The following is a 23,749-nucleotide window of genomic DNA, read 5'->3' on the forward strand; positions in this document are numbered from 1 at the left end:
CTTTGGGCCCAAACCAGCATAATTACGATTTGGCAACAAGAAAACAGAAGATTCTGTCTCTAAATTGTTTTGAATATTCAAGCCAAAGGGAGGTCTTATGTTTAGCATTTGCTAGCATCTTTCATTTAGTTAGAGTTATAGTAATTTCACCACTCTGGAAGAATAGCATGATTTTAATCGAGATAATCTTTTTCTCATAGTGTAGAATTTCCACGAAGAATCAGCCAAGCATTTGCCCACACAGCATTACCATTTTTAATGAATCCTAATGCTTAGATTTCAAAGATACAAGCATGAAAATTTTGTAAAGATATATTATTATTATTATGGTCTTTTGCATGAAAAGCATCTATTTAGACTTTATTTACCTAGTTATGTTTGGCTTTCTCCATGTAAAGAAAATATGTTTTTCTTCATGGGATTTATTCCTGAGAGCTGCTCATGGTAGCCATCGGAAGCCCTCATGTGCATCTTCCCACACACCATTTTATATCTCAGTAGTGTGAACAATATTTTCTTAGGAATTCTACCCATAGAATCATCTTTATAACTGTTTTTAAGCTGTGTAGTGTTTAAGTCAGTTTGCCCAAGTCAGTATTTTCCCTGACAGTTGTAAGTATCGTAAGTTTTACCCAATTCTCTTGTTTCGTGGCCCAGATTTCTTTCCCCAGGTCTGTTTTGTCAGTCAGCCCCACAGTGAACCTTGGGCTTTGAGGTTTTATTCAGTTTGCTGATGGCCACTGGGTGTGGGTCATAAACCCGAGGGCCGATGACGTAAGGACCCAATGCTGCACTGTAGCACTGCTTCTGAGTTATTTCAGGCCATGTTTCTCAGGGGTGGGTGTGCCTCAGAGAAGGGGGCCCTCCTGACTTCCCCGAGTTGTCAGAATTCTTGCCTGGGTCCAGAGGCTCAGGGGTGATCAGTTATCTTCCACGATGGGTCACCCTGGGAGATTTCTAGAGAAGTAGGGGAATCATTATACAATAAGTATATTATATGCATATGTATTACAGATGAAGTTTATTCCATATAAGACATTTCAAGCAGGTTTTGCATAAGCCAGGGTTGGAAGGAAAGGCGGAGATAACATGGTTTTTAAAAACCTCTCTCTCTCTCTCTCTCTCTCTCTCTCTGTGGTGTGTGTGTGTGTGTGTGTGTGTGCGTGTGCGTGTGTGTGTGTGTGTGCACTCACACGCGTGCATGTGTGTGTGCCTGTGGTGACCAGAAGAGGTTATGAAATCCCTTGGGGCTGGAGTTAGAGGTTGTGAGCAGCCTGACGTGGGTTCTGGAAACTAATTCGAGTCTTGTAGAAGAACAGCAAGTATCCTTACCACAGAACCATTTTTTTTTTCTTGCCTTGTCTTTGTCTTTTAGGTGAATTCTGGAAGCTTCTTTCCTTCTGCATGATAACTTACTTTCTTGTCTTGGTGGCATAGATACTCTTTCCTCTTCCCACCCATGGAAAAAATGATTCCCGACCAGTTAACATTTGAGGGCTCCCATGAATTCCTTTGGTTCCAGAGACCATAGTCTCACCTATACTCATATGTAGTTATTGACTTGTAACTAACTGTTAATTTTGGACAATTTAATTTCTTGTGTATATTTCAGTAGCTTACACTGTTGTAGAAATCAGCCATAGCCCACGCTATCCTGGGGAGAAGGGACTTACTGAGTGTACCCCAGGAGCTCCTGCACTCAGGACACTGGCTAACCTATGAATCTCCCTAGATTTGACCCTGGGCTGCATCTTCCAGTATCGCTATGAATAAGTGGGAGGAAATTCCTTTATCGGGTTCCCAGGTGTCCAAGGAGATGTCCCCAACTTGTTCCTTGAGCAGTTGAGGAGAGGGCACCTGAACTGGCCCTATCCTATAGCCACACTGATCAATATCTTGCATATCACCATAGAACCCTCATCTGGCGATGGATGGAGATAGAGACAGAGACCCACATTGGAGCACTGGACTGAGCTCCCAAGGTCCTTATGAGGAGCAGAAGGAGAGAGAACATGAGTAAGGAAGTCAGGACCATGAGGGGTGCGTCCACCCACTGTGATGGTGGGGCTGATCTAATGGGAACTCACCAAGGCCAGCTGGACTGAGACTGATGGAGCATGTGATCAAACCGGACTCTCTGAACGTGGCTGACAAGGAGCGCTGACTGAGAAGCCAAGGACAGTGGCACTGGGTTTTGATTCTATTGCATGTACTGGCTTTGGGAGAACCTAGTCTGTTTGGATGTTCACCTTCCTAGAACTAGATGGGGTGGAGGAGGACCTTGGACTTCCCACAGGGTAGGGAACCCTGACTGCTCTTTGGACTGGAGAGGGATAGGGAGGGGGAATGAAGGGAAGGGGAGGGAAATGGGAGGAGGTGAAAAATTTTAATAATAATAGTCATAATAATAATAAAACCTGAAAAAATTATTATTTGTTTTATTTTATGTGTATGTGTGAATGCTTGCATGTATGTATGTGTACCACAGGCATTCCAGAGGCCAGATGAGGGCACTGAATCCCCTGGGTTTGGTGTTATAGTGGTTGTGAGTGTCCTTATAGCTGCTAGAAGCTGAACCTGGGTTCTTTGCAAGAGCAGCCAATGCTTTTAGCTACTGAGCCATCTCTCCAGTTCCTGCCTTTTCTTTAAAATAAAACAAAACAGCAAAAAATCAAAAGCCAAAACCAAAACAAAACCTGTTGGCGAACAACAGAGTTCTGCAGAGAGTAGGCTTTTAAAAGATCTTATTTATTTTAGTAAAAATAGTTTAAACATTATTTTAATTAGAAGTGTAAGTAGAGGGAGAACAGATTTGAAACTGTTTGTCATTGTTGTCCCTTGTACATTCCTAACTTCTCCAGATTACTTTCAATGAGATATTTCTATGAAAGATAGGAAATGGGGTGTGAGTGCATATGGCATTCAGTTGCGAATCAGTGGCTCTTCATGGATGTTCATCCACATTTCAAGATAACTGATGCGTGATATCATCCTGTGGAAATTTTGCCTCTGAATTCGAAGCAGGTACATTACTGGGAAACTGGATTGTTTACTTAGAACCTCTTTCATGTTGAAATTCTAGGGTTGTGCTTCTACACAGGGCTCCTGGGTGCTGGGGAAGCCAGCACAAGGGGCCTGCGTGCTCCACCAACAATATGCCAACCAAGCTGTATCCCAGACCTATTTTTTTTTTTCTTCACAGATTTTTCTTCTCAATAACTTGAGAAAGAAATCACCATTTTTGGCTTCTTATTGTTTTGGTGCACGTGCTAAGAATTGTGGGCAAATTGAAATGTCTGTGTTCTGGTCTTCAACATAGCCAGTCAAGTCTCGGTTATGAGAGAAATGTTGGTTCTGAGTGGACCCTTGCCACCCTTGGGATAACGCCCTTGCGAAGGGATGTGCCTGCAACCTGAAAATGAACCACTCGTCACTGCTCTACCCCAGGACAACCATACTCCCCCTGATGATGTGCACAACTTGCATCATCTTCCAACCTCGTTCATGTTTGTTGCTTACACAGGAGCCGGAGACTCAAAGAAGGCAGCGACCCCAGGCCATTGCCGTTGGCAGTGCCGTGGTTCCTTCACGCCCAGCAGGTTCTCCGCCGGCATATGGAATCACCTGGAGCCTTATGCTTCTAGGGCATTTTGCTTGTGTTTTGCCACATTTGGAAAAAGCCTCACGATTTACATAAAAACCTGTTCTTCGTTCATTTTCATTCAGTGTTTCTCCTTTTAGTCCCAGGAATTGCCTAAAATAAGTGGTCTCTTTTCTGGAAGATTACTAGTTATTTCTGGTTTTGATTTGATGTATGCATTTCTCGCTGCTGCTTTGAAGAAGTACAGCTTTGTTTTTCATTTGATGCGCTTAAGAGAGAGAGAGAGAGAGAGAGAGAGAGAGAGAGAGAGAGAGAGAGGAGAATGTTTTCTAAAATGCCTGCAGGCCTTGGTTCTTTGTCTTCCTCCTTTTTCTTCTGTTGTTCAAGAGCTTCTCAGCAGGGGTCCTTACCCCCCTCCCAAGCGCACCCCAAGAGGAAAGTGGGCTCCACTTGGAATCCCTGGCTGCTCTAAACAAGCACTCACAACGTTTTCCTTAGAGTCAGTTAGCTTTGTTTTTGGAACTTGAGAATTAAAATCTATTTATTTGTTTATAAAAATTGTGACCATCTGATGGCTTCCTTGTGGGATTTCTGGCCAAAGCAAGCAGCAGTTGAACTCTTCTGTTGCCTGGGTCATCTTGTGTAGTTCGCGACAATGCTGCGCTAGGATGCGCCGCCGAGCAGGTGTGGTCCTGGCCGCTGTTCGTCACTGATGACAGTAGATGTAGACATCTCGATTCCATTCACCATTTATCAGAAGTAAACACCAAAACTTTGTGTCGATGGGGATCTTTATTTCCAGGCAACAGAAATAACCTCTGAATGAGGTAGACAAAGAGAAGCCCGTACAGTCAGCGGAGGCTTGCAGGGCGGAGACAGTCTTCATTCTTTGAGACCCTCCCCCACGTTTGCCGGCTGTCCTGGGACTGACTCATCACCCTCTGCGCTGGTTATCTTTGGGATGTTACGGGGTTACTTTTGCTTACGGTCTGTTAGAAGACTGACTGTTGACCCTTATTTCCTCCTATAATTATAGCCGTTGTCTTAAGTCATATCTGAGAGCCATTGGCAATTGTTTCTGCCCACTTGTATTTTGAGTTTTTTGTAGATGTAGGTAGTGTGAGAGCCTGTGGCCAAGTCTGGACACCGAAAGTCCCCTTGCAGCTGTTGTTTCCCCAGCATTGTTTCACATCACGACTGAATCTTGGGTTACAGTCCTACTTATTCTTAACATTCTTACAGGAGTTATTGGTTAATAACTTTCTTGCTTCACTAATCCGGTCTGTTGTAGCGTTATGTGCTATTTCATTTAAAACATTTGTCTTACAATTTTAGTTTTTACTTTCTGCCTTTGTTGGATTTCTATTATTATAAAATGTGTTTTTTTCTTGTTATTTGTTTGTTTGTGTTTTGAGATAGTGCTTCAGAGGTAATCTTCCTGCCTCCGTCTCCTGAGTGCCTGGATCACAGATGTGCACCACTATCTGGCGCTAATTTAAATTCTTGATTTGCATGTTTAGCTCATTTAGTTTCAGCTTTTCTTCTTTTACATGAATATTTAAAGTTAAAATTTTCTGTATTATTTTAGTACAAGTTTGGGTATTTCCCTCATTATTTACTTAAAATATATCTCCCAATTTTCATCGTGACTCCTCTGTTCCTCAGACAATATAGAAGAGTGTCTCACATATCCAGAAGAGACTTTATTGCTTTTCTTAAAAAAACTTTTCTAGGGAGATGGCTCAGCTGTTCTTCCAGAGGTCCTGAGTTCAATTCCCAGCAACCACATGGTGACTCACAACCGTCTGTGATAAGATCTGGTGTCCTCTTCTGGGCTGCAGGCAGAACACTGTAAATACTGTAAACATAACAAATAATAAATCTTTGGGGAAAAATATGTTAAAAAAAATGTTTTCTATGCCGGGCGGTGGTGGCACATGCCTTTAATCCCAGCATTTGGGAGGCAGAGGCAGGTGGATCTCTGTGAGTTCAAGGCCAGTCTGGTCTACAGAGCGAGTTCTAGGATAGGCTCCAAAAGCTACAGAGAAACCCTGTCTTGAAAAAAAAATGTTTTCTTATCTCTATTGGTAGAGGAAATGACTGGTACTACTTATTCTCCTGGGTACTTTTTGGGAGTGGCCAGTGATGCTAGAAAAAGTCATGTGACGGCACAGCCACATGGCAGGTGCAAGTGACTTGCCGAGCTACTTTTTCCTTATTTGCTTGGTCAATGAATTTCCAGTAGAGAGTCTGTATTTTTGTATACATTATTGTACATTTTATATACATTATTCCACATTTTTATATAATAACTACCTCTTGCATGGTTCTTCCAGTATTCTGGACATTGTTTTAAGGTCCTTCCAAATATTAACTTAATTGTGTGTTGGTCATTTTTTCTCTTAAAGGTCCATTATTTGTACTCTATATATTTTGAGACTTGATATATTTATTACTGACTACATGGTAGCTAGTGACTTGACTGGGGTCTTTTATCATTACCCTTTGACCTCCTTTATCACTTATGATTCTTTTAACCTTTTCCTGTTATTGATCTGACCACATGGGCTTTTTTTAATAGTTTGCCTGATGTGGCCTTCTTTTCCCATCTTGCGTGCCTTTTTGTTTGAAGCATGAGTGAATTCAATTTTTCTCCAGTTTTCTTCATAAGTGGCAGTAGAATGTGATGGTTCGAAGTAAAACTTCAGGCCAGGTTGGTTGGTTTGGTTTGCCGTTTAGTGTGTAGAATTTGGCAGCTTTGTTTTTACAGTGGGAAAAATTTGACCCTTCTTTCCCTGGCATCTCTCCATGCCATGCCCTGCTTTCAGCCAGTTAACCCTCCGGTGGAAAGGCAGCGGATGACCAAGTTCTCACTTTCAGTAAGATTGTTGTCACCTTGCACGGCACCTCATGCTTCCCTAGCTAATTTCTACTGTAGCCTCTCTCTCTCTCTCTCTCTCTCTCTCTCTCTCTCTCTTCATTTCTCTGTCTTTTTTATTTATTTATTTATTTTTTTAAAGACAGAATCTCACATGTAGCTCTGGTTGTCCTGGAACTCACTATGTAGACCATCACAGATATCCCCCTGCCTCTGTCTCTGCTGGGTTTAAAGGTGTGGGCCGCCACACCCAGCTAGCATCTACTTTTGATCTCTTCGAAATGTATTAAGCATTTCCAAAGTGGACACAGTAAGACTGCTCATCTTAGAGGACTCTTCCAAGTGAAGCATGAGTTAGAGGAACAGAGCATGGCCCCATGCCCAGCACACCAGTAAATGTTCACACTGCGTCTCTGTTTTCCCATTGACTTTGTTACATTCTGACCGTTGGTGCGTAGACCTGCCGGGACTCTGTCCACCAGTTCACTTTCTTCTCTTTCTTGGTCACTATTAATGTTACCAGACTTGCTATTTTAATTTTATGGTTTGGTCTTTTCAATGTCTGATTTTGTTGTTGTAATTGCTCAGGTGACTTGGGAAAAACAGCCTTGATGCATCCCAGTCCTAATCCTGCCTGTCTGAATAGGATTTAATGGAGCTTCTAAATCACTTCTTAGCAGGAGTCTATGTTATGAAGCTTGATAAACTCCATACCTAGGATGTATAATTTCGGCGATCTGGGGAGATGACTCATAATTTGTCTTCTTATATTTGAAGTGTACAGAATACAGTTTGGGAATCCACAATCAGATGACTGAAAAACCTAAATTGCTCTAAAGTCTGAGACATTTTGAGCATTCACACGATGAGGGAAAATCTCATTCTGACCTTATGTATCAGGTTGCATTCAGTCACAAGTACTAAAAATGCAGTCACTTCAGGCTCTCTGCACCAAGTATGTGAGAAATGTAAGTGACGCTTGTGTTCAGAATTGGTTCCCATCTCTAAAACATCTCATCTCAATTAAAATACTGTAATCAGAAAAATTTCATATCCTAAACACTTGTCTTGTTCCTGACATTTCAGATAAGAGAAGCCCAGTCTGTACTTTGTCCAGGTGATGTATTGACCTGGGGTTCCCTATGGAGAGAGAAATGTTCCCATGAACAGAAGTTTTATAGAAATATTGTTATATATCAATTAAATTTAGCTTGAAAAGAAAATTAGCAGTAATGTTGATTGTACAACATGTGAATAGTCTGTTTTTTGTTGTTAGTAGGGGTTGAATCTCAGACTTCATACATATTAGGCGCTGAGTGAGCTATGTCCCTAGGCCCCAGAAGTGAATTTTCTTAATGCCTCTGGGCCCTATGTTTTAAAATGGTTAGCATGTTAAAATTATGTTGATATCTTTGTTGTATGTCCTTTTCTTTGGGTGTGTGTGTGGAACTAGTCACCTAAGATAGAGAGGCCACTGACAACCAAAGAAAGGATTCCACCCAAGCATGGCTTGCTGAACTGGTGAATTTGTTGAGTGACTTACAGGAACCTGGGTGACTCACAAGCAGCTACATCAGGATATCCACTAGGCAGTGTGTAGGCGGCGTGTAGGCGGCATGTAGTGCCACAGAGAAGCCCTGACTTATTCAACCCTCTACTCATGTGGTGGTGATTGGAATTCTGAGGGAAAGGATGATGAATCTGACAGGATCTCCTCAACCTCATAGTCTGGTCCTCTCCCTGTGTGAGGGGTTAATAGGCTGGACCTCTTGAGGGTCATCAGAGCCGCTCTGCATCAAGATGGAGATGTTCATCAAACTGAGAGGAAATAACTGTATTATTGCAACCTGATATCACAATCCCGCATGCGTGTGCGTGTGCGTGTGTGTGTATCCACTGCGTCTTTTTGCCTGTACATGTGCGTAGAAGCCAGAGGTCACCTTTGTGTGGCTTCTTTTATTGCCCTCCACCTTGTTTTTGAGACGGGGTCTCTCACTGAGCTTAGATCTCACCGTTTTGGCTGGCTGACAGTAGCCAGCATGCGCTGGGATCCACCTGGCCTCTGCTCTTGCTGGCACTGGGGATATACGTGCACACTGCCAAACCCAGCTTTTATGTGGCTGCTTAGAGTCCAAGCTCAGTCATCATGCTTGAGCAGCATCACTCCAGCCCCACCCCCCCAGTCTAAGTGTTAAAGCCTCCTATGTGAGGACTCTACAGAACTGGTGGTGCCAGCGTGCTGGCTTGTGTGTTCTTTGCTCAGTCATACCTGTTTCTCATTTATTTCTGACATGGAATTAATTGTTTTTAACAGGAAGGAAAAGCTGATGCGGTGTTCTCAATGCCGAATCGCCAAATACTGCAGTGCCAAGTGTCAGGTAAGACTATTGAGCTGTTCGGCCCAGGCTTCAGATCGTCCTCCTGCGCGTCTGTTCTCGGTCACACCCATGGCCGCTGTCTGCTTCCCTTTTCATCTTTTTAAAAGACAAAACTGTCCCGCGCTACCGTCTCGCCAGCAAGAACCACGCGGTACACATAGGATCCTTCTGCAGAAAAGCTTTATGTCTCTTGGGAGCTAGAGCATAAGCCACATGGCGGAGACCCAGATAAGATGGAACCCATCCCTTATAAAGGAAACAGACCCTGCTTTGGACGTGTCATTCTTGGATTGGTCAACTGCTCCCAGTCCCAGGTGATACCTTGGGAGTAGTGGAAAATACCAACACATGTGAGCTTTCTAGCTCACCTGGCGGTGCAGCACCATCTATGGTGGAGAGTGTGGTTGCAGCCTTCTACATCTCCCCCTAATTTACTTCTTTGCAGAAAGGCAACTCCCTCGGAAGGTAAAGATAGAGGTCGCACTTCCCAAAATGAAAACATTAAAATGGGCTTACACGGAATCTGTCCCTAGGCTCATGACACCTGGAACCTATCCGGCCTGCCCTCTGCCAATTTTCTGGGAAAGGGAATATACGGCAGGAAACCCTTAAGCAGAGCGACTTATCTCTCAGAGAGGGCCATTCTCTGTGCGATGCTCTTCAGCTCGACAACCTTCAGGGCTAGCTAAGCCAAGCACTCCACCCTGTGTAATGGACCACAGTCCTAGGGGTGCAGGAGCTGGTTGGCTTAAACCTTACTGCTTTAACATAGATAACCACATATCAAAAGAGGCTCCCTGTTCTAGGGCAGCCAGCGCTGAGCAAAAACCACTTTATCCCTATGGCTTTGGGATTTGAGTCAGCAGACCATCCAGAGGAGAAACACTATTCCATAGCATAGGACTGTTCCAAACATTCCAACCCCCACCCATTCTTTGAAGTAGGAGATGAAGGACACAATCCAGGACTGGAATCCTTTGGCCAGGCTTATGTCCACTCGCGTGGAGTTGATTGTCACGATGGACCATCTCAAGGAGGACAGCAAATCATCAAAATTCTCCTGCAAGATACAAAGACAATTATCGGGACAAGTTAGCCACTTTTATAAAGTTCTCATATGGTACATTGGTCACACATAAGGCTGGAGTTTTCCATTTATAGCCCAATTAGGCAAGCTTGTTCTTGTATTAGGTCAATTCTTTAATTAAGAATCATTATTTCACCTCTAATAGATGTATCTATGGTAGCCTGCTGATCCAGGGCTGTAGCCACTGTGGTAGATACCTGATTGAGGGTCTCTGTTTTCCATGGTATAGGCCGTGCTGCCATTTAAAAAATGTATAATGAATAGAGCATCGGGGGCAGTTCCTTTATTATTCCCCCCCTTTTTATTTAAATAGATATTTATCCAATTTTTAATTTAAATAACCATGGCATTTTGTAACCTGTCTTGAAGATACCCATAGTGTTTAGCAGAAATAACTGACAGGATAAGGGAAACTGATAGCAAGCAATAACTGACAAAACAAGGGGAAATCCAGCAGCACAGCAATGGCATAGCAACAATAACACTGTAATGTATAGCAACAACAGCATAGCAATAACTGACAGACTAAGGGCAGGAGCTGGACCATCCCTCAGGAACCTGTCAGCTCCGCAGCAATCAGGTTAGACAGCTCCATAGCAGAGGCTTTGTCCTCAGGCCTCTGGACAGATGAATCCACAGCATGAATAGTAGCATTCCTAGAAAAAAAAAACATAAACAAACTCTTCTCCCAAAATAACATTTAAGAGTATTAAAAAACTCAGTGTAAAAATTTAGCACAGTCAGTACTGGAAGTAGGCTGGTCTTGAACTTAGAGATCTACAGGTCTCTGTTTGTTGATATTAGATTTAAGATTTATTGGCTCCTGTATTCCTTGCCAGTACGGTGGCCTTGGGTTCCAGAGCCCGCCCGCCACCCAAGGGCTGTGTGCGGCTGCACGGCTCTGCGTGTCCCAGGCCAGGAAGTGGTGGCTCCATCCCCAGGCGCCCCTGCCTTCCCCGCGGGGCTAGCCTAGTTCTCTGAGGCTGTGTTGGTGGCGGAGTGTGGCGGGAGCCGACACTCAGACCGAGGCGGCACAGGCCGGCAACATCTCAAGGTCCGCGCCAGAGCCGTTGCGGCTCAAGGGGCCGATGGGAGAGGCGGCGAACAGGGCCGCTTCCCTACTAGCCAACTCTCAACACCTGTGCCACAGCAAAAGCGGCTGTAAACTCTCACAGATCCAGCCAACGACCCAATCACCCCAAAATCCAAGGGCCCTTCGCATCCATCTCCCTGCGGAACCCGAAACACCAGACAAGCCAAGCGTATACACAGCAATCTTTTAGGAGGACTTGAGTTCTTAAAATGTTAAGCAGTTCTTAAAAACTTAAGTCGCACTATGTAGATGTAATACGGTACTGCCTGTTTACTGCGTCTAAACCTTAATTGCGCTTTTATTATGATAAATACGACCAGCCCTGCCTGAAGTCAGCATCGTTTAGCTAGCCAAATGGAACCAGAGCCATTTTAGCCTCAGAGACCCTCAGTTTTAGGTACATTGCAAGGTACAATTAGGTACAATTCTGGCCTGGCAGCTTGTAGCACCGCTCTCATTCTCGGTACGTGACACCCTCCAGGCCAGGCACCAACTGAGCCTGTGCAACATGCCTCCCACCATAGCCACAGAGCAAAGCTCCGCTCCAGCCGCAGCTGCACCCATTCCGAGCCCAAACCGGTGTACGGAGCAAAGCTGAACTCAGAGAAGCAGGCTTGAAAGGACCTCATTTAATCTTTTAGGGAATTTGGGCGTCGTTTAGTCTCTTTGGCTGCTTCCTGCTGTTATTGGGCCGTTGCATTCTTAGGGGTATACACTACAACATTTCAGGAGGTCTCGGTGATTCAAACCATGTGGATCTCAAGCACATACTTAGGCTCCCATCCTCCGTGGAGGCGAAAACAGAACCCCTCCGCCAAAACATCATATTCTTAAGCCCATGTTTTAAATTTAAACTACCTTTTTTAGCAGTTCCTAAATTCAAATATCTTTCTCCTGTCCAGTACATAAAAAACAACATGAACAACATAACATAAAGCTTTTGACCTTGTAAATCAGCCTTCTCCCCCATTTTTACTTTCTAGAATCATTGGGGGGTCCTTTTTAACTTATTTTCTTTTCTGTCTCCCCCATTCTTTACCGGAGGGTCATTTTTTAACTTATCTGGGTGCGCGCACAACCTCCCACTGCTGCTCAGTTTCTGATATGCTCTCTGGACTTTAGAACGTACCTCTCTAAGCATGCATACCTGCAGTTCTGAATCCTCCTTGTGACCAAGGGGTCTCCGGCGGTGCAAAGTTCTTCTTCTTCTTCTTCCCCGGTATGGCACCAGATGTCCCGCGCTACCGTCTTGCCAGCAAGAACCACGCGGTACACATAGGATCCTTCTGCAGAAAAGCTTTATGTCTCTTGGGAGCTAGAGCATAAGCCACATGGCGGAGACCTAGATAAGATGGAACCCATCCCTTATAAAGGAAACAGACCCTGCTTTGGACGTGTCATTCTTGGATTGGTCAACTGCTCCCAGTCCCAGGTGATACCTTGGGAGTAGTGGAAAAATACCAACACGTGTGAGCTTTCTAGCTCACCTGGCGGTGCAGCGCCATCTATGGTGGAGAGTGTGGTTGCAGCCTTCTACACAAAACCAAAATGGTGATTTTACTTGTTATTTTCTTTCAGTTTTAAATTTAATATTTGCGTAGTTTGAATAGGCTTTATCAAGGCTGGAGGGAAGGAGTCTGGCCACATCTTTAATTTCAGCACTTGGGAGGCAGAGGCAGGTGGATCTCTGTGAGTTCAAAGCCAGCATGGTCTACAAGAGCTAGTTCCAGGACAGGTTCCAAAGCTGTCTTGAAAAACAACAAAACAGAACACTCAAACAAACAAACAACCCCCCCCCCAAAAAAAAGGAGGGAAAGGAAGGAAAGGGAAAAGGGAGAGAGATAGAGACAGGCATAATTATGTATATGTTCCTGTTAGGGCAAGTAGTCAAAGCCAGGCACCAGCTACCACTTCTCCCACAACACTTCTCCTAGTCTCCCCTTTAGCTGTGAATTCAGTGGATTATTTCACTGATGACATCAGTGCCTTCATGACCCAGTCAGTTACCAGTAGCACCAGCTGCGGGTCCAGCCTGTACTTTAACACCCAACATATGGTGGTGCGTTTCAGTTTAAACCATCATACCACTGTTAAGGTTTTTGTATAGACATATTTGAATATATATATATATATATATATATATATATATATATATGTTTATAAAAGTAGATACAGGTTGTTTTGGCTCCGGTTCTTCCATGTCTTGATTTCTGTTTTCATATTTAGAGACTATTTTGTATCACCAAATATATTTCATTTTATCTATCTATATGTATATACACACACATATATACATATACACATACACATAAACACATAGATTATTTTCCATTATCATAATTTTCTTATTAATGAATGTTTAAATTTTCTCCCAAACTTGTTATTATTAATAATATACCCAACATTATTTTGTAGCTTTTTGTGTACTTCTAAAAATTAATTTCATGATAAATTTCTAATCATATTTTTTGGTAGAAGGATATATGCATTTTGAATTTTAAAGATAATGCCAAATTGCCTTCCTAAAGATTAAATTAATTTGTAATGAATATGGTTGCTAATATCTTTGGAATTCTTTTAAGGATGTATAATTAACATTCAGAATGACCTTTTCTTCGAATCTTTTGATTAATCATTTAATAAGAGGTATAATTATGCTCTAGTAAATTATATCATTAAAAAGTCTTATTGAAACTTTTGTGTCTGTGTCCCATCCTCATTCATATTTTGGGCTGTGTGTGTGCTTGCTTGTGTGTTTATGTGCACAGGCACTTATGTGTAGTTCTTCTTTCTTCCTTTGGAATCTAGACCATTATTCTCAGGGGTTCTTCTGCCATCTCATTTTTGCCTTTGAAATTAGTCTCTTTAGAATGCAAATAAGATGTTCTTAATGGAAGAGACTCCATATACAAAATTATCAGAGGATCTGAGTTCTGATGTTACTTCTGCCACTTTCTAGTTAAATTATATCATAGGAAACACAAGGTCAGTCTTCAGTTTCTGAATCTGCACTGATACGAGCCACTATCTGTTAGGTCTCTGCTGGGTGCTAGGTGCTGCTGAGAGCTAATATTTGTTAGGTGTCTTCTGGGTGCTAAGTGCTGAAAGCTAATATTAGGTATCTGCTGGGTGTTAGGTACTGAAAACTAATATTAGTTAGGTATCTGCTGGGTGCTGGGTGCTGAAAGCTAATATTTGTTAGCTATCTGCTGGGTGCTGGGTGCTGAGAGCTAATATTAGTTAGGTATCTGCTGGGTGCTGGGTGCTGCTGAGAGCTAATATTTGTTAAGTATCTGCTGGGTGCTGAAAGCTAATATTAGGTATCTGTTGGGTGCTGGGTACTGAGAGCTAATATTTGTTAGCTATCTGCTGGGTGCTAGGTGCTGTCTTATTCCGTTTAACTGTTTAGAACCTTGTATAACTTGGCTACTGTCACCATGTTCAATTACCAGTAACAAACAGCTCAGAGCAGCAAGTAAACTGTTACACATCTCATAATTGATAATTGATACACCGTAGATTTTGGGAAATAAATGTACATACTAACAGCACATGTCCAGATTTATGCTTGCCTCCTAAATGTAAATTTCATTCTTGCAACCAGGCAGTGGTAGCGCACCCCTTTAATCCCAGCACTCGGCAGGAGGCAGAGGCTGGCGGATCTCTGTAAGTTCGAGGCCAGCCTGGTCTACAAGAACTAATTCCAGGACAGGCATCAAAAACTACAGAGAAACCCTGTCTTAAAACAAACAAACAAACAAACAAACAAAAAAAAACATTCTTGCTATAACATTCTGATTACATCTGCTTTTCTTTTATCTATTGCATTTGGCCTTTAATTATTGGCTAATTATTTTTACTCTGATCCTTGGTACATGCCCAGAAAGATCTTTAGTCCTTAAGCTTCCCTCCCCTCAAGCTACTTAATTTGTTCTCAAAAGACACAAAAATTAAAATTTACAGTAAAAATCAAGAGCTCGGGAGATCATTCAGTGGGTAAAGTGTGTGCCAGGCAAGCATCAGGTCCTGGGTTCAGATCACCAGATAGGACAGTACATGTGGTAACCCCAACTCCGTGGGAATCAGACAGGCTTGGGAGCAGAGGCAGGCAGATCTCTGAAGTTCATTAACCAGCCAGGAGCTTCTGGTCCAGTGAGAGACTGTGTCTCCTAAAATAAAGGTGGAGAGCAACCAAGAAAAGATGCTCTATCTCAGTGTTGACCCTCCTCACATATGTAGACATATCATGGAGATGTGCATGCATATCTCCACACACGCACATAGGCGCACACCATACATAGAAACAATATCACAGAGAGAAACAGAGACAGAGAAATCCAAAACTTCAACATTTTCCTGATAAAGATATGAATTGTTAAAAACAATTTTTATTTTCGTCTCATTTTTTACACCAGATATTTTGTCAAAGAGAGATCCCAGATTTCTTGTATGAGATCATTAGCAGTAACCATAATAAAAAGCAGAGAGAAAGAGAGAGAGAGAGAGAGACAGAGACAGAGACAGAGAACACATGTTTTTTCCCTAAGATAAATCATAAAAGTCTATTTTATGGTGATATTTCAGCCTCTTCAACTCCTCATATATTTGGGCTCCATGTTTCCCCAAATGTCTGGTCAGGTGGAGTACATACACAAATGATGAATTAACAAACTATTTGACAGACATCTTTTGGAAACTTCATTTCTAATCTCAGTGGCCTAAGCCTTTATTTTTTTCCCCTCACAATTTTACAAATATATTTTCTCTGAGGCTACTTTCTCTGGATATAATAAAACATAGAGAAAAGAAAACCCCATTATCTGATTAGAACAAGTAGAGGGAGTTTGGCAAGTGGGTATGTCACTTTGATTCATTGTGGCGTACATGTTTTATTACACATATTAGTTATTCACTGTAGCATCAATAACAATGTCATTGTTAGATATGGTGTGTAAGGCAATGGGGAAATAGCCAGTAAGATGAAGTATGTGTTGCTAGCTTGAGTGTGTGTCTATGTGCGTGTGTGTGTAGGGGTGCCATGTGGGCGTAGAAGTGGCAGTTAGAGATTGGCCAGAGCATATGCATTTAAACTGCTCTAGTTACCCACACCTGGAGGTCCAGAGCTAACTGCTGTAATTATTGTGGGTACCTAGAAAGCCGCGCAAAATTAAACTGACAAACTGAGCTATGAGCACGCTGAGCAGTAATGAGCAGGAAGTAAAAGTAAGTGGAACGGAAATTGGTGTAGAGATTGTGACTCTGGAGCAAAAATATGTTCGCCTGAGAGGGACATGACTTTGGTTCCATAATTGGGCCTTTTTTGTGGGCCTATGGTGTTAATGAGTTGTCAGAGAAAGGTTTCGGATAGTTTCAAGGGTGTAATATGGAATGCCGTCATTGTTAGCTTTCACAATTCATTTTTAAACATAAGCAACCCACAAAATAAAAATTAAGATACTACAGAATTATGCAGGATTAAAACAATGGACATTTTCTCTAGTTTCCTTTTCTTCAGTTTTCTAAGATACTTTGTGTTTCTTTCTGTGAATGCAATAGAAGTCAAAGACAACTGTCCCCCTGTGTTTCCTATGCCTTCGGTCAGTCAGTGCCCTTGCCCGTCGCCGCCTGCACAGGATTATTTCTGATATTGACAGGAATGGTTTTTCATTGGCAGCTTTAACCTCCTGCCTGCTCCTTGCTGTGGGGCATCCATCACGTTATTTCCTAGTGCGGGAACAGGTCTCCATGTTGGCATAATGGAATATCACAATCGATCCTAAGCCAGAAAAGAAGAAACAGGCTGTTGTCTTATTAAGTAATTTTCAGAATGTTAAACGGATAGCAATAGTGATAGCTTTTCTGGATTTCGTCTGGCTTGTGTATTGCATTTGTAATTGACCTTGTTGCTGAGCAAATCACATGACCAGGCTCTAGATCACATTTCACATTATGAAGTTTTGAAAAGCATTATATTTGTAGGCAGAGGTTCTGTTTCATATTAGCAACTTTATATCTCTTTACATACATAAATCATATTTTGGGTCTGTGTTTCATGTGTAGTTATCAAATGATTTGATTAATTTTTATGGTGGAAAACTAATCCTACGTCAGTAAGCAGGGCGATTTTATCAGTTGTTTTCTGGAACACTGTACTCAAAGGGGGGAACTGAGGAAAGCTAAGCCTTTTGATTCTTTCAGAAATAACTGTGTTCCAGACCTCAGACTATAGGATTTGCATGGTTTTATTTTTAATCCATCCTCACACTCTCTCTTTTAATTGGTTCATCAAGATCATTGGCACTCAAAATGATTCTTGTTACTGATATGTTAATGATACCTGTTACTGTTTTCTGTTTCTTGTTCTTTTCCTGTTTTTGTCCTTCATTTTCCTGCCTTTTTTAGGTTCTTTGTTTTTTTTTTTATTGTTTTGTTTTGTTTTCAGACAGGGTTTCTCAGTATAGCCTTGGTTGTCCTGGAACTCGCTCTGTAGACCAGGCTGGCCTCGAACTCACGAAGATCCGCCTGCCTCTGCCTCCCACATGCTGGGATTAACGGCAGGCTCTACCATCATCCAGCCTTTTGTAGAATCTTAACTAAACATTTATTTGGAACTATTCCATTTTCTCTTCTTCCCTGTGCCTTTTAGTTTTTTGAGGTTGGGTCCTACTATGTAGCCCACACTGGCTTCAAATTCATATATCCCTAGATTGCTTAACTCTAAAACCATCCTTCTATAGTGTTCTGAGTGCCTGGATCAGAGGTGTATGTCACCATGTTCTCTCTTTAGGGAACCCACTTGTGAGTGTAAGAATGGGACCAAATGGAAGACCTTAGCAGTGGTCTGGGCAGTCTTAGCATCATATTTAAACTGGACGTTTCATCTTAACCCTCCGTTACTTGCTCTAAATCATGCCAGTACTAGGGAGATGTTTTAAGATACTTTAGTACTCTAGGCTTTTGGTTAACTCCCTCCCCCCATTCCCACATCCCACCCACCGCCACGTTTTTGTCCCGTTCTCTGTCAGCTACACAGCTTTCATTTAGAGTTTTCGCATGGCAGGGTAGCCTGTCCCAGAGGCAGCTGTGACACCACTGACGGCCTCATGAATTGCTTCTGCATCCTGTCTTTTACCACAGTTTGAACTTTCTGATGAGAGGCTAGCTCCTTCTCTGGTGACTTTAAGAACTGTAGATGCTTTTTATGTCAGGGAAATAAAATGCCGTTTTTGCTAGACCCACATAGAACCCGCTGTTGATACTTTAGTTAGTTCAGCATGGAGATCATGGTTTAGCAATTTTTTTTTCCCTGTGAAGGACTGTATGGTAAATTTTCTTGGCCATATGATTTGTTAATAACTTCACCTTTATCTTAGCACAAAGAGAGTTCATCTATTGAGTGTGACTTTATTCTTGTATTGATATGGAATTCCTTTCTGTATGCTATGAGTATGTTTTATTGCCATTGGTTAATAAAGAAGCTGGTTTGGCCAGTGGCTTAGCAGAATAGAGCAAGGCTAGAATTCTAAGTAGATCGAGGAGGAAAGAAAGTGGAGTCAGAGAGATGCCATGTAGCCCCAGAAGGAGAAAGACGCGAGCCACCAGCAGGACCTTACTGGTAGGTAGGCCACGAACCTCATGATAAAATATAAAATAATAGAAATGGGTTAATTTAAGATGTAAGGGCTAGCAAGAAATACACTTAAGCTATTGGCCAAACAGTATTGCAATTAATATAGTTTCTGTGTGATTGTTTTGGGTCTGGGCGGCCAGGAAACGAGCAAGCGGAATGTGATTAGAGATTTTACTTCCTGGTTGTAGTTTTTCTGAACCCTGTACTAGATGATAATGGCTTATTCTTGGGTTCTAGTGTTATTATTGCCTTATATTGTATGGTTTTGGTTAACCAAGATATTGTGATTTCCACAGAGGTTGTAATTTAGTCTTGTCTGATTTTCTGACAACTTGGAGCTGTGTGGCTATTCCTGACCCTGTTCCTTCTTCATCTTTGGCTCTACCTTCATTCTTTGAGTAGTACTGGGAAGGGGCTCTGCTGTCGTTCATTTGCCACCAAGTGCTCTTGAGTTGAATGAAAGCTCTCAGGTCTCTTTTTGTGTCTGTGGATTGAGGGACAACTCACTTCTTTTGAGTTTTGCCCATAGGACCCCCTTGCGGATACTGTGAATGGCATGAGGTAGACACTGAAAGCCCCGGCAGTGGTTAAAAACAGTTCAGGGGCTGCTGAGAGGACCTAGTGCGTGAAGACATTTGCTGCCAACCCTGATGCCTCAGATTCAACCCTGGAGATCCATGTGGTGGAAAGAGGGAACTGCTGCCTGCTGTCTGTCCTTTGACCTCCATACATGCACTGAGGCACACGCATATATACACTTACACATGGCGCACGCACACCTTTATAAAGAAATGTAATAAAATTTCAGATATCCAATTCTATCTCAAGAGTAGTCACAGTTTTCTGGGGGTAGTTCTTAGGACATGCATTTGAACAGATAATATATACATGTATATGTTTGGCATGTATAGGATTGTTCTAAATTTGAAATTTTTAACTCTTCTTAGACCTAGACCTAGCTACACATTTTATAACAGTTATGTTTATTGCCCTTTCTACTATCTTGAAATGAAATGCAATCCACCTGTGTTTGTATATTTGTTATTTTTTATTTTTCTTCTTCCTCCTCCTCCTCTCTTCTTCTTCTTCTTCTTCTTCTTCTTCTTCTTCTTCTTCTTCTTCTTCTTCTTCTTCTTCTTCTTCTTCTTCTTCCTTCTCCTCCTCCTTTCTCCTCCTTCTTTTCCTCCTTTCTCCTCCTCCTTCTTTCTCCTCCTTCTCTTCCTCCTTCTTCTTTTTCCTCCTCCTCCTTCTCTTCCTCCATCATCTTCCTCCCCCTCCTCCTCCTCCTTCTTCTTCAAGACATTGTTTCTTTGTGTAGCTCTGGCTGTCCTGAAACTCTTTCTGTAGACCAAGCTGTCCTTGAACTCAGAGATCTGCCTGCTTCTGCCTCCAAAGTGCTGGGATTAAAGGCGTATGCCACCACTCCTGGCTCAAATTTGTATATTTATAAGGAGAAATAAAATAAAGACTAATAATATAATAATAAAACTAATAAAATAATGTGTCCTGCTATGTAAATAGTTAGACAGGACTAGACTGGATGTCATAATTATGCAAACCCACAGAGCCACTATGAGAAGGAGGAATAGACACAGGGTGGGAGGTCTGCTGGGTTGGGAACTTGATATAGTTAGTGCTGTGACTTTAGCTTTATAAAATAGTGACAAACTTTAGTCAGGTTTTCAAAGTCTTCCCTTAACTTGACAACAACAGCAAAGTTAGCACTGTTAGTACTGTGAAAACAAGTCAGCCATGGTTTGGTCTAGACCGAGCCGATTAGAAACACGTTTTTACCTTCACAGCAGATCTTCAAGGACATGTGAAACTAGTGTTGCTTTTGAGATCAGTTTTTCTCTTGTGGAAATGTCCTCTGTGGGAGGCCTGGAATCTCATTTCCTGCTAATTAAGTCTCCATCATGCACCGCAACATCGAGACAAACAAAAATAGCAGCATGGATTTCCAGGGCAACCTTCAATATTGGTATTGTTCTCTTTGGGAACTCCTCTTGTAATTAACTTGTAGTCTGAACAATTATAAATACCGCAAGAGTCACGGAGACTTGCTGTTTCTGAAGTCGTTTTTCTGAGTCGCAAATACTCTGGACACATGGGATTCTATCACAGACTTTCCTTTTCTCATCTGAAACTTGAATTTCCTGTTGTCTTTGTCTCTTAATGCAATGTTTGATTTTCCTTTATCACATGCCAGTTTCTGCTTGTTGTACATCACTGCTAATTTTCATCTGTGAGAACAGAGAAATATCACAGCCAGCGTTGTGAACTAACTAACATTCTTCGTGTTCCTGGTTGGCAGTAGAAGAAGAAAATAGAAAGAATGGTTATCATTCAGGAAACCGGTGGACTGTTAAGTCTAGTGTGCCACTGAGGTCCTGACTAAGGTGTTTGCTGAGTGAGGACGGTGCCAGTGTGTGTCAGTTCACAGGGAGCCTTTAACAGCCTCTCTGGGGGGCTTGGACTTAGAGCCTCTGGAAAGCAGCAGGGCCTAGGGAATGTTTTAAAAACCTGGCTTTTATCATCATGGTTAGAAGAAATGGAATAGATTGACACTTTCCTCAAAAATAAAGCAATTTCAAGTAGTTTGATCATGTTCTATATTTATGACTAAATGGTCTGATTTGGCTTTTGAATGGCCAAAAAACAAAAAAAAAAAAAGAAAAGAAAAAGAACTTTCTCTTAATTCTCTAAAACCAATGGAACGATAAACATATTGCGTGGAATGATCCAGAATAGGATGAAAGAACATTTTCTCCCAGTATCTATTTATTATTTAGACAGATCAATATTAGTTATGTTAAAGACCAGAAGTTTCTTTTGACAAGAATTCTCTAAATGTTAGCTGCCTAACTGGTAATTGATTCACTTTCTGAAGTGTATTTTGGCCGCCAGGTGTTCCAGCTGATCATATCGAGAAGTTTTCAGAGGAGAATAATGGATTAATTAAAACCTACTTTTATGATCGTCTGCCTCATATGGTCTCTGCCATACCTTGTCGAATACTCTTGTTCAGTGGGTCACTTGGCTCAGGCAAAGGTACAGTCTCTTTGGCCCTTTGACACTGTGTGGTCCCCTTCTGCCCACGCAGTCTGTCCCTGAGGGCATTTTGTAAACTTCTAGACTTTTGTAACCAAAGGAAACTCTTTCAGCTCAATCGTGGTTCTCCCTTCAGTTTTAATTCAAATTTTCAAAAATTCTTCTCTCACTATGCGTCCTGACCACAGTTTGCCCTCTCTCTCCTCTTCCCAGTTCTCCCTCCAAATCTCCTGGATCCACTCCTCTGTTTCCCATCAGAAAAGAGCAGGGATACCAGCCAACCACAGCATAACACGATACAATAAGAGTAGACACAAATCCTCATCTCAAGACTGGACGAGGTAACCCAGTGGGAGGAAAGGGGTCCTAAGTGCAGGCAAAAGAGTCAGAGACACCCTCCACTCCCACTAGTCAAACAAGAACATTGAGATACACAGCTATGACATATATGCAGAGGACCTGGTGCAGACTCATGCAGGCTCCGTGGTTGTAGCTCCAATTTCTGTGAGCCCCTATGAGCCCCATTTAGTTGATTCTGTGGGCCGTACTCTTGTGATTTTCTTGACACCTCTGACACCTCCCTCTCTTCAGCAGGGTTCCCTGAGCTTCGCCTGATGGTTGGCTGTGGGTCTCTGCATCTGCTCCCATCAGTTGCTGGATGAAGCCTCTCTGATGATGATTGGGCTAGGTGCTAATCTATTAGTGTACCATGTTGTATGTAGTAAGGCCACTTTTTTGTTCCCAGCTTCTCAGACTCCAAAAACTACATTATTTAAATCACTGCTTGGCCAATCACTTAAGCATATTTCTCGTTAGCTCTTACATGTGTTAATTCGTGGCCTATTGGCAAGGTTCCAGGTGACTGCTCACGTCTTTCTCCTCTGGTAGTTACATGGTGTCTCTCAGACTCCGCCTTCTTTCTCCCAGCATTCAGTTTAGTTTTCTTCACCTAGCTCTTTTCTGCTAAGACACTGGGCAAAACAGCTCTTTATTCATTAACCAATAAAAGCAACACATATACAGAAGGACTTCCCACACCAGTAACAGAGTAACTCAGTGTTTAAAGATAACAGTATTGTAGTTTCTCATCAGAATGAAGAACTCACATTGGTCTGCTTAACCTACTTTCATTTCAAGACCAGATGGAAGTAAGCATCTTAGCACATCTTAGTCAGTGTATAGCAACCCACATCCCCAAGGATGGCAATGACAGCCATGAAATGCTATGTTGCATCATTTGTTGATGTTTCTTTGATGCATTGGAATTTTTAGTAGGGGAATATATTTTGCTAAACAGGTTGTGTATGGTCTTGTGTTTTTCAAACTAATTTGACAGCAAAATGGTGAACTTTTTGAATACCTTGTGCATCTTGGTGATTGATAGTTGCCAGTTCAGTACTCCTTCCTGCACAACAGGCTTTTTGGTTCTACTGAGTCAGATTTTAATATCATGCCTTCAGGTAAGTACTGGTGTTAGGTAGCTGCCCGCAAGGCCATTTGAGTTGTAAATGTAAGCACTGTGAAAGACAGAGTCCAGTCCGATGAGCAGCCTTCCTGGAATAGACTCCTGTGATTTAATATTTAGTAGCATATGTCTTCCTTTCTACCAGATGAGAATTATGGAAATCATTATGCCCTGTTTCTGCCTTGCTTATACAGTAACTTAAATAAATGTACAAACATGGCAGTCACTTAGTGTTCATGCTGCATGTGCCAAGGGGTTTACTAGCCTTGTTTATGTTTGGGAAGTTTGTTTTAATTCCAGGTCATGAGCCTTGCTTTCCCTCTATAATATGGGATGCTTTCTAGTGTCTGGATTACTGAGGAATGAAATGCACTGTCTTTTGCTAATTACTTAGGCATGTGTCTAGCACATTCTAGGATGCTAAGTGGATGTCAGAGGACTTACCTCAATTACACCAATGATTTTTAACATTTTATATCTGCTGTCACAACCTATTTCTTTTATAACTTTCATTTTTCCTTTTTAAAAGATAGGGTTTCATGCAGCGCAGGTTGACTTGAGCTTAT

General features: G+C 42.1%; 1 protein-coding gene and 1 long non-coding RNA gene across 2 annotated transcripts in view; one reads left to right on the forward strand and one right to left on the reverse strand.

Moving 5' to 3' along the window:
* Smyd3 (SET and MYND domain containing 3) overlaps positions 1 to 23,749 on the forward strand; it is a 555,905-nt gene that overhangs the window by 97,687 nt on the left and 434,469 nt on the right. The window contains exon 2 of the mRNA XM_048436460.3: positions 8,794 to 8,857. Coding sequence (XP_048292417.1) covers positions 8,794 to 8,857 — 64 coding nt within the window. The remainder of the gene's footprint in view (positions 1 to 8,793; positions 8,858 to 23,749) is intronic.
* LOC148121986 (uncharacterized) lies at positions 9,021 to 12,569 on the reverse strand. Its single transcript, XR_015737842.1, has 2 exons — positions 12,185 to 12,569; positions 9,021 to 10,600 (listed from the first exon to the last, which is right to left on the reverse strand). It is a non-coding gene; the product is annotated as an uncharacterized LOC148121986 (long non-coding RNA).

The sequence above is a fragment of the Myodes glareolus genome, chromosome 5 (assembly GCF_982192425.1).
Source record: "Myodes glareolus chromosome 5, mMyoGla1.1, whole genome shotgun sequence".
In the NCBI taxonomy this organism is placed as follows: Eukaryota; Metazoa; Chordata; class Mammalia; order Rodentia; family Cricetidae; genus Myodes; species Myodes glareolus.